Below are 11,714 nucleotides of genomic sequence, written 5' to 3' on the forward strand. Positions count from 1 at the left end.
TGGGTTAAACCTTATCTATAGCTTTGTTAAAACTGCACTCATGCGAAGAAAGCATAAAATCGGCTACACATATATAGTCAGGCCGAAATGAAACGCGAGCAGTGCAAGTACTCAAAATATTTTACCTACGTTATTTCGGCTATATTATGCAACTAGCCTGATTCATGTTCCCAGTCATATGATCTACCTAAGTAGATATTCATAAACCGGTTGTAGAGGAATATCACGCTGCAAAGTAGAAATGTACGGTATGTGCGTGTTCGCGTTTCATTACTGTCTGACTGTACATTCTGTGAGAGAGACGTGCTCAGCATTATCGCACGGGGATGTGGGAGAAAGCTGTCAAAAATGCGCACACGCCGCGTAAACCAAGCCCTACAAGAAATGCATCGTAAGTTTATGGAATGCACGTGCTCTTATTCAGGCATTTGTTCTCGCCTTTCTAGCAAAAAAAAAAAAAAAAGATAGTGATAGGTCGTGCATGTGTGCGTTACATTTATTCACTGCTTGTCGACAGAACACCTCCACTGCTGCTACGAGGAGGAACAAAGAACAAAGCGAAAAAGTTCAGCGCTTTTGCTCTTTCAGAAACGACAAAAGCCTATCAAATTCTAGCACCTTATACAGCCTGGTTGTATCGCTCAACTAGCGCGGGCCATAGAGAATTAAGCCAGTAGTTGAACTGTAGAAGACAAAAAAAAAATGGCATTTGGTTTACTGGAGGGCCAGTGATTCACCAGGCACTCACCATACTTGAACTCACCACTTTTCGAGTACCCCCCTCCGCCCCTCCCTCATCTGCCTCAGTGAGTGAAAATCATAAGGCACCGATAAAAAGGAGTAAAAAGTATGTGGCACGTCCTGTAACTGTTCGGTGTCCTCGCCACGTTAGAGTTGCAGAGGAGGAATTGCGTACATGGGAAGGAACAGCATATTCCAAGTTGAGATTGACACCTTCTGACAGAAAAAGATGACACTCGCTTCGGATGAACCACCTATGGACGGATGGAACTTAAGTCAGCAGCGAAGCTCCGCACACACCCTCACATACCGCCGCAGTCACTGTTCCTCAGCGAGGTTGCCTATAATTAATTATTCGAGCTTTTCCTCTTACCTAAGTGAAGCCGCGGAAATATTTGGCATGAATTTTGTTGTGACCTGTTTCTGAGAGTGGAACACTGGAAGCTTTGCTCTTTATTAAGCTGACATAAATTGTTTGCGACGTGAAAATCCGGCCTGCGCCACGCATCTCCACATTACGCAAAAACCACAATTTAACATAGTCTTGTACATTACTGCAAATAATCGGATGTTTAAGATTGTGAAATTAAGTCTAATGGCGATTATTATCGTTTACTGCGTTAAAAAAATTGTTACCTACGCAAGACCAAACCGTGCTTAAACATACATTCTAGTTTTCAATGTCGGGTCCTTTTCAGCAAAGGCGCATCTTTCTAACCGTGATTATGCATCTCCTTTTCCAACGGCCACTGCATCGAGCACGCCTTCACCGTTGACTATTCCGTCGCCTGGTGTGCCTCAGGCTATTCAGACTAGCACGACTTCTGGGAGAGTGAGATCAGTACAGGGTGTCGTAGCAGGAGGTATAAAGGAAGCATACATGGCAGGATAGCCTGCACTTCAGACAAGCCTGGTATCGCGCCTTAGCCCAGAAAAGCTTGTCTAATATTCTTGCTGCAAAGAAAACCTGTCGGGCGATCACTCTCAATCTTTGCGGACCTCACCTCTCTTAAATTTTTTTATGCGATTCAAACGATTTCCCCGCTTACCGCTTCTCACGCTGAGGGTCTTGATACAGACATTCGCTTAGGAGGAACAACTGCGGGCACCCCCTGCTGGGCTGAATCCTCTTAGTAAATATTGCACGCCTCTTCTCGCGGGAAGAAATAATTGAACGAATCAAAATTAAATACGGATCTGCCACCGTAATGCATAAAAAGGTACGTACAGATTCGCTACCACCACGCCGTCTATTTTATTATGCGTTACGTCACAGGTAAGTACTTCACTTTTGATCCTCCAGAGGAAGGTGCGCTGACGGAGTTCAGGAGCAACGCGTTAATGGATATACAGCGGTCTGAAGACTCAATAATGACATCCTTTGACGTAGGAGGAGAGGTCTTTTCCTTTGCACTTGTGCTTCCATCCGACCCTAAATGCAAAGGAAACAAGATAAATCACCCATTAGCTCTTCTCAAAAGTGTTATGTTTCAGTTATGTGAATATAGTCGTGCCTCGTTACTGTGGACACTTTGGTTCCCGAGCAAAGCGAGTCGTCCATAATAACGGATCACCAAATAAAAATCAGGAATAAAACATTTCGTATAAGTTTTGCTTTTCTGCATAGTAGTAGACAGTGAAGTGGAAATGAGATGAGACCTTGGCAACTGGATGTGTATTATTCTGGTCACCATTATCTCTTAAATATTGCGGCGCAGTTGTGGCGCATTACATGTGTGATGACGTCTCATGGCGTAATGACGTATCTTCTCCTACGACTCTTCGCATCCCATGAAACGGTAGTACATATCCACACATAGTAGCTGGCAGCTGTTGAGAGCGGCATCAAATTCTTCACATCAATTAATGAAATACATCAAACCGTAAGGAACGTCAACTGGGCACCATGGCACTGTAAAACATGAAAGCACACCAAAAAAAGGGCTGTCTCTAAGCCATTTGCATTTTCGCATTGCCTTTCGCCGGTGCCCTGCTTTCAATATACAGGAAAGGAAACATCTGGTTGGAGCAGTCGAGATTTGGTTCTCATCGCTTTCCTTATTAACGAGACAAAAAACATGGGCCCCAATGGGCTCTGTGCATTTTCGCCTAGCCTATTGTCCGGACAGAGAGTTTCTGTATTAACGAGTCGTCAATTCATTAAAAAAAAAAGTTTGGTCCCCAGAAAATTCTAGTAGTCCTTATTAACGGGGCGCGAAGGTATACTGTCTGCACTTTCTGTTCTCTGCGGGGCCCCGCATGGAAGTCTCTAGAGAAAGCGATATCAACACTAGTCCACACTTTCGAAGACTAATTTTCTTAAAGTCTTGCAAATAGGTCTACTGCGATGGTGAGTGAGAACGTATTGACTAACGCCGGTACAAAAGTGTGGAACAGGAGTCTAGTTGTAGTTCGCAATGAAGTTAACATAATTTTCATTGTGTATAGCTGGTAATATCTTAGGATAAACAGAAATCAGCAAAAGGTATAGGCATAGAAAGGACTTCCAGTATTATAAGCCGTCGTTCCAACGAAGTAAATGATCCTGTGGTGTCATTTTAGGTTACTTTTGTTGAAAACTGATTGACACATGGAAGCGCAAATGATTAGTTTTCCTTAGTGCTGACCTCCACGGAAGGTGAACATAATTTATGTGCGAGAAATATTACATGGTACAAAACGTGTTAGACAAGTTCAGATGACAGACGTCAAAAGGAACTTTACCATGCGTTGAACCCGCGCTTCCTGTAAATTTTTTTTGCACACTGGATGGATGGAGCGATGTCATCTGACCGCAGAGCTGTTGGGGAAATTAAAATGTGTTAATCGCATTTGAACAGAGGCGAATAGAATAAAATTTAAAAACACGTACTGAATAACAAAAAATTTTAAAGGCTCGTAATTTCTCTCATACACACCCGTTCATGTCTATTAGCGGTGAACAAAATGTAGTGGAAAGATGCTAGAAAAAATTGGTTACGAGCTCTGGCTAGAAAATGCTCCGTTCTACAATATGGCGTAGCAAGATTGATTGATTGACCGACCGACCGACCGACCGACCGACCGACCGACCGACCGACCGACCGACCGACCGACCGACCGACCGACCGACCGACCGACCGACCGACCGACCGACCGACCGACCGACCGACCGACCGACCGACTGACCGACCGACCGACCGACCGACCGACCGACCGACCGACTGACTGACTGACTGTCCTGAATATTTCGACCAACTAGTGTTCTTTAAGCGTGCGCACGCACGCACGTTCGCACACATGTAGTACGGGTGCATCATCTTCACTGTTCACCAACGTACTTTAATGATGAGTGTCTTCTATACATTCTTTCAGAGGCTCCAATGTCAGTGATCAGCAGTACAGCTACCCATGCCTAGACTGTCCACACAATCAAATACCACACGATTGTACAGTTTTCCAATACCTGAACAGGGAACATTGCACATGTTGAGCTTGCCCGGACTGCACCAGTACGCACTGTTGATCTGTAATCAGTACGAGAAAGTAAAGTAAAATGAACACTCAGAGACCTACTAAACCTTAGAGTATACACACAGTTGTACAGATGACGGCCATCTTTAGCTGATTTAAATCCTGATGACACCCAGAGCGGTCAGCTCAGATGAAGTCCGCCGTCTCGATATGGTCGATTAAGTAATTTTTTTTCGTCGTTTCAACTTTTGCTCTTGCCAAGCCTTTCATCGTGGTTGTCCACGCACACACGAAAGAAAACAATGCGTTTACCACCCACACTAGCCCAAACGCGTTGTATATCTATTTAGGGTGAAGTAAATTAATTCATGGCAAACCCAGCAACTCTGGAGAAAGGCGGTTTTCAAGAGGAAAGAGTTTATGGACGCAGTTTTTTCTTCACATATTGTAAGATTTGACTACAAAGATATATACCCGGAGATCTCCCGTCGGTGAGCTGGCACTTTTTATTATAATAATAATAATAATAATAATAATAATAATAATAATAATAATAATAATAATAATAATAATAATAATAATAATAATAATAATTGGTTTTTGAGGAAAGGAAAATGGGGCAGTATCTGTCTCATATATCATTGGACACCTGAACCGCGCAGTAAGGGAAGGGTAAGGGAGGGAGTGAAAGAAAGGAAGAGGTGCCGTAGTGGAGGGCTCCGGCATAATTTCGACCACCTGGGGATCTTTAACGTGCCCTAACATCGCACAGCACACGGGCGCCTTAGCGTTTTTCCTCCATAAAAAAGCAGCCGCCGCGGTCGGGTTCGAACCCGGGAACTCCGGATCAGTAATCGAGCGCCCTAACCACTGAGCCACCGCGGCGGGTCGGCACTTTTTTGCTAATACCGTTTTCACTCTCGTCGAAAACGTTGCCCGTTAGTTTTCGATGGCAGTCTTGAACTGCTCGATGCGAGCGATGGGAAAACTTTCCAAGAAAGATATTGCTACGCATCGTAAGAATGGTCCATTATCTTCAATATTTCCGTAACAGTAGCTTACAAAATTCTAATATTCAAAATTTTCACCCAAGAATGCTGGACATGAAAAATAGACAAACAAAACTTGTTAATGCGACTTGAGAGGAAATTCGCGCGCTCGTTGCATAACGCACCCGAGCACATCTTCACGCTCACAAACTTGCTCTTCGACAGCCTGGCAACTCAATCTGGAATGCAGTCTACACCTTTCCCATGCTCGCCCAATAGAAAATTCCTCTCTCGGGTTGCTTCCTGCATTGCACTCGCTCAAACTCTGGCCAGCCAACTTTGGACTTCGCTCGTCTTTCGCATGCGCGATGCGCGCAAGTAGCGGACAACGCAGACACCTGAACTGCGCTTATTTGGCGAATAGAAAACACCAAGAAAACAAATAATGCTATAAATTAAGTAATAAGAAAAAGTGTTACAGAATGGTTGCTTGCTAGGCTAGTTGGTTCATAGTTGATTATGTGGCAGCGCGAAAAACAGTAAGGAAAGGACGATGACAGAGACGGAGAGAAAAGGGCGCTCTTCTCGCTCTGTTTCTGTCGTCGCCCCTTCCTTAATGCTGTTCGCGCTGCCATATATTATCTACTAAGAAAAAGTGGTAGGGTTTAAACTGGGTTAAATCGAGTATTTGTGCGAAAGCATGTGTTTAGCCTGGTTAGCACATGGTTTTGCTTCATGTTCAGCTTTTGTTTAGTTTAACATGAGACGTGATCGTGACTGCGGCGATAGCATAGTGCTTTCGTGTAGGGTCAGCGAAGCTGATCTGTTTGCGCCGCCGCGGGTTCGAAACCCAGTCGCGCGGTAATATTTATTTCTGCGCGCAAGATTCTTGGACGGAACCGTATTAAGTAAGGTCACCCTCAAGGTGAAGCTTCGCGCCAGATTTTTGGTTGTAACCGCGTCAGGTACTGCTTTCGCACAGAAACATTCGCTTAAAAACGCTTGTGCGGTATTAATACGTTACAATAGGCGACCCATCAAGTACGATACTCGTTTTACCATGTGCGGGCAAGTTTTGTTAATTTGGTCTTCAGTGGGCTGGTGGCATGTGTAGCTACCAAACACAGGGCGTACTTTTGGCACATAAGGTAGACAGCAAAAAACTTTTCAGGATTGTAATATGTTAATGACACATCACGATGCGCTCATGCTCATGCCCACGCTAGTGGGCGCCTTCCCTCCTAATACGTCACAGTTGAGAACTAAATCATACGTCCTCATGACGATACTCCCCGAATAACCAACAATGGCGAAACGTCCATTCCAGAAACCGAGCAACTGCATTACTTTAGCGCTTGCAACCTCGATGGCCTATCGCGGTCTCGTTAGAATAACGTGTATCGTGAGGTGAGCGGTGAAATTTACTGAGTTGGCTACAAGATTTCTCCATGTTATCCTACTGTAACAGGACGCGAATATACGGGGAAGGGGCGTGGCGCGGCCCATGGACAGTATCGGTGGCCGGAAATGTGCTGAACACAACAGCAAACAGCAGTACCGACACAGCCTTCAGCAAACATATATATGGATGAAGATTTTCACGCGATAGCGTTAGAAGGTCCCGTGTCGCAGATAAGGTGGCGTCATCGTCGGTGGGCGCGAGCGAAAAATCCACGAAAAATCCCCCATAGAAGCCACATAGGCCACATCCCAACCTACCCAACGGATTGTGACAAGCTATCCACCATGACAGGCGGTACATAAATTAATGATTGGCCGCGAGAGGTTGGTCGCGAAGAGCAACCTAGGTCTCACAAGCCCCACCAGTGTCAGCACCTTCCATCGCAGGGCAGTGGCGCATCGCTTAACTGGTGCACCACTGCGCAAAGAATGGTATGAGGGGTGCCAGAGGTCTATGAATGCAAGGTAAATAATGACCAATTACGCAAGTATGGGCATTCACACATTAACGCTATCGCGTCATACGCTCAAGGAAAAGCTTAAGTTTCCGCACCAGTTTTTTTTTTTGTTCTTTCTGCGGTAGTTGAGAATATTGAACTTGAACTTGAATATTGAGGATACTTGAACGTCACGTTGCTGGCGACACACCCTACCGACTGCAGCGCTGCAGAAGAGTTTGCTTATTCTTATATTCCATAGGCCACAAGAGAAATCGCTTTTTTTTCTAATACATTTTTCCGAAGAAAATAGGCACCAAGAGTTTAAATTGAATAGCGTGCGCTAACAGGACGAACACAAGAAACTTGGAGAAGACGAAAGAAGCTTCTTTCGTCTTCTCCAAGTTTCCTGTGTTCGTCCTGTTAGCGCACGCTATTCAATTGAAATGTACCAACTAGCCCGCCAGAAAGTTCTACCAAGAGTTTAAGGGTTGGGGAAGGTGCTTAGAAATTCTCTCTACTTGAAAATGATCTGATGCCTTGGTTTTAAAAATAAAGAAACACTCCACTTATGAATTCAGGCAACTGAGATCTATGTGGCACTGCTGTATCAGACGGCCCAACGCAGACAGCAAATAAATTTGCAAGGGGTGGTGATTTGCAACACCGACCTGGAAGATGCCGTAGTCCGTACTGCCGTCCTGGTTCTTATGTATGGCCTTGGAGTTTAGACTACTCTCAGCAGTCGCCATGCAGATCCCTGCAAGTATGAAATGTAATGCCGGTGAAACCGAACACCCACTATATTGAAGAATATCATTGTGATCATGTAATGAAAATTAATAGTGTCAAGTGCACTGCTTTCACGCACATTGACACTCTTTCTCGGCACTTATAGAAGAGTGATAAACCATTCCCGTCAAGCGTGTTTAAGTGCACAGCAAAGCGGCTGCGGCGTCTTGAAATGTATTAGGTGTTCAAAAGCGAGTCATATTCTTTGCGCCCCAGTCGTTAAAGACGCAGTCTTTTCATTTAGTCTTAAATTATCGATGCACATTGACAGCCCCGGTCTTCAAGAACATATATAGGCGATGATAAGCAGGTCAGTAGTGACAGACATCAAGGTATTAAAGCGATTTCTTCCACTAACAATGGCGGCATATACGAGCACATAGTCACAAATACATTTCGACATTCTTGGTATCGGCAGAAAGAAAACAATAAGAAGCTGTATTTTTTCGTGTATGGGGCTTTGCATAGCGTTTATTCACTCTAAATCTTACACAAATGGCAAATACCAATGTAAGCAAAATCTAACTGCAGCATGTTGAAGTCTTCGAGGGTGTTGAGCCCCTCGACGTATCTGTGGGCCATTTGAGACGTCCTGCGACGTAATTATGGCTATGACGTTGCGGCTGTTTCTATATCGCTCAAAACATTCTCACAGCGGGTTCAAAAACGCCACTCTCTAGTGCCACCCAGCGTCTTGTAGGCGTACGTTTACCGTGGACGCGACCTGGAGCGGGAACGGGTAGAGCCAAAGATCACATTTTTTTATTATTTCCCGAGTTTTTATTGCGATATCTATACCTTTAACCAGCTTGCATTCAAACAGAAAGCTGGACTGTTGACGTGGAACCGCGAACCACGTCGGTTACCCCAATGGACGAACATGGAGAGTCGTTTTGGCTTTTATGAGGTGTATTATTAATGCGAAAGCATTTCTAGGTTATGTCGGCGGGGTCGTGTCACCAAAGCGTGTCCGCAGCGATCGTGACGTTCTCAGAATAGGTAACATCGAACGAATGGCTTTGATCGATAGAGGATGATGTGAGGATGATGCGCAAAAAATTTGACGTCAATAGGATTATTAGTTAATTAATTAGAGCCAATAATGTCAAAAAACGTCGAAATAGCCCGGACGTCGATATAGTTAGTGGATGGGAAAACAGCCTTGGACGGCAAACTAGTGGGAAAATAGGCAAAGGAATGAAAATAAAGTTTGAAATGGATTGAAATGTGTTTGATGAGCGTATTGAAATGGATTGAAATGTGTTTGATGAGCGTAAATTAATCGAAAACAAGAGTTTGACGTAGATTATTTAGTTAATTAGAAGCAAACGTCAGTGGACTCAAAGAGGAGCAAAGAGAGGCGACGAGTGTCGAGAAGACGTAAATGCTTTTGCATTCATCCAATGCGGGTAGCCGCAGTGATCTCTAACGTTTTTGCACCAGTACATGCCAACAATGAATGGCTGGTCCGTAACAAGCCAAATAGCGTTTATACTCACAGTCCGGGATCCGGCTCCTGGGGATGCCATTGCGCACTAATATGGAAGCCAGCTCGCATCGGCCGTATCTTCTCGCCCTGGAGCCGCGGACCAGGGCTAGTAGCACCAGTGCCAGGGAGATCCTCATCCCGTGCAGATCGGCGACTAAGACCAACGCCCCCCGTCAGTGGCAGGCCGCGGTATACGGCCTCACCAGCCGATGCGGACTTCGCTGGAGCAACCCGTTCCTTCCGCTTTCGTCTTATATATTTTGTTCTCAGCTAGCGTCCTTTCCTGGCCTCATGGACCTTGGCCTTTGCACTGTCATCAGATATACGCGCTACGAGCGAATTTCTTTGTGTCACGTGGGGCGAAACACGTTCCGTACGTACACCATTTCGTGATGCGGGGAGGCCTAGAGAGAGAGAGAGAGAGATAAAAAAAGGAAGAGAGAAGGAAAAAAAGGGTGAGCGACGGGCAAGATGTCTTTCGCGTTGTGCAGCTTCACTCTTTGCCCATGCTGCGAGCAATGTGCGTTCAATGGTACCGTATCAGTAGTACGATGAACCCCAGCCAAATCAGCTGTATGTGCTTTCCTATTTGCTCTCAGCGCCGCGTGTTTGTCGTGGCGCAGGACGGCAGATAGAAGCCGAGAGAGGTAGATGATCGAACGCCACAATGACAAAGCGAATGGAAGAAACTTTTAAAGATAAACGAGTTAGGCGAGGGCCCATCCCATGTGGGCCGTCCGGTTCATTGTCTGGTCCTCATTGCTGTCAGCCATTTTGGACACTCACTGCTATACCACTGCCAGGCCGTCTAAGCACAGTACAGATCCGCCTATACTCCGCGAGTCGAAACATCAGGTTGCTGATGGTACCACTGGGCATTTTATGTTGCCACAGAAAATAACAGCTTTGCGGTTATTCCTGCGTTACCTCGAAAGGCCGCTTCCGCTCACACAGCCGAAGAGAAACTGGAACTTCCTTATGAAGGGTACGGCAGTAAGAAAAACATTCAGGGGACCCTTAAGCTTTTCCTTAAGGGTAAGACGCGATGGCGATAAAAGGGAAGGTCTTCTTTGCCTATCACTTCGCAGACACGAACATTTTTCTTTATTTTATGAATTTTTATTTCATTTTATTTCTTCTCCTCAGGACACACAAGGCCTCCCTTTACCCAGCCCAACGAACTTTCCTCAGGGGTCGAGGGTAGCGCACTGGGATCACGACCCAAGGGTCAGCGGTTCGTATCCCATCGCGTCCGTCAATTGCTGTGGAGAGTTCGAATTACCCGCGCGAGGTCATATGGTTGTGACTTCACGACACTCTAGACCAATCTCGATTTTCTGGACACGACAACACCAACGCCAACTACGATGCCGCTTCCCGCTGAACGGGACCTATCACACTATCGCGGTAAAGGTGAGCGAACTGCGTTGATGGGAGGCACTGGGACGAAAGTTGATCGCGGAGCATTTGTCAGGCTTATACAGCAAAACGCGGCAGCAGCTAACTAGGTGACTTCCTAAATTCCGCAATATCGAGGCCAGGGGAACACGTTTCCATTACGCTCAGTGATCCCAGCAGCATATCCTCCCATCCGCTATAAATGAGTACTTGTTACCGATGCATAGTGATGCACCGCCTAATATCTGCAAAGGTACTGCTTTACGCATTTCCTGTCTCATCAGCGATGTTCCATCGCTGCTGTAGTGGATCACTCTGATGTGAGAACAGCACCTTCGCATATTGTGACGAAGAAGACGAACTGTGCAGTGGCGCGGGCAGGAGCGCTCGCGCTAGGCTACCGGCCATTAAATCATCTCATTGCCATCGATCATCGTGTCTCTTTCTTCGGCTGGCCGCCACGTAACATTTGGTGGAGCTTGCGGGGTACCATCGACATCCTGGTCCGGGGAGCTTCGGCGTCCTGCGTCAGCCGTGGTCGTCAGCCGTGAGTTCTTGGCGTGCGTCGCTCGGCCGTGCCCCAGCCTTTCAGACCCGAACCGACCTCGCCGTTGTTTCCCCCGCCCCGACCACTCAACACGACGAACTGAACCCGACGCAAGGACCTGACCTATCGACCCCACCGACCCGAGATGGCGCTTACACCTGAAGGCACCGATCCCCTGCCCAGGCCGTTCGGCGCGTCCTGGGAACTCGACCGTCAGCTCTTGGCGACCTGCGGCCCGGAAGCTTCAAGGCCAGGAATCATTCAGCCATCTTATTCATCGTGGCGGCCAGCACCTCACCCCTTTTTCGTTCCTGCCCAACCATCCTCTTAAGCCAGTAACCACTTCGCGCGTCTCTTTGTCACCGATCGAGACGATCGCTCGGTGGCCCCGGGTAGTGTGACGAAGA

At 46.4% G+C, this 11,714-nt stretch overlaps 1 protein-coding gene across 1 annotated transcript; it reads right to left on the minus strand.

The window, feature by feature from the left end:
* Positions 1-1,362: 1,362 nt before the first annotated feature.
* LOC144097069 (lysozyme C-like) lies at positions 1,363-9,763 on the minus strand. Its single transcript, XM_077629856.1, has 5 exons — positions 9,373-9,763; positions 7,753-7,841; positions 4,187-4,247; positions 3,466-3,541; positions 1,363-2,173 (listed from the first exon to the last, which is right to left on the minus strand). Exons 1-5 carry the CDS (start codon positions 9,497-9,499, stop codon positions 2,107-2,109), a joined length of 420 nt encoding a protein of 139 aa, XP_077485982.1. The 5' UTR covers positions 9,500-9,763; the 3' UTR covers positions 1,363-2,106.
* Between the last annotated feature and the right edge of the window lie 1,951 nt (positions 9,764-11,714).

This window comes from Amblyomma americanum, chromosome 7 (assembly GCF_052857255.1).
Source record: "Amblyomma americanum isolate KBUSLIRL-KWMA chromosome 7, ASM5285725v1, whole genome shotgun sequence".
In the NCBI taxonomy this organism is placed as follows: Eukaryota; Metazoa; Arthropoda; class Arachnida; order Ixodida; family Ixodidae; genus Amblyomma; species Amblyomma americanum.

Excerpts from the sequence above, each read along its gene's own strand:
- LOC144097069 (XM_077629856.1), bottom strand. The coding sequence starts at position 9,499 with ATGAGGATCTCCCTGGCACTGGTGCTACTAGCCCTGGTCCGCGGCTCC. Across the intron at positions 4,248-7,752 it reads CGGACTACGGCATCTTCCAG|ATCAACAGTGCGTACTGGTG; the intron begins GTCGGTGTTGCA and ends TACTGATTACAG. Across the intron at positions 2,174-3,465 it reads AAGCGCGGGTTCAACGCATG|GGTCGGATGGAAGCACAAGT; the intron begins GTAAAGTTCCTT and ends CTTTGCATTTAG.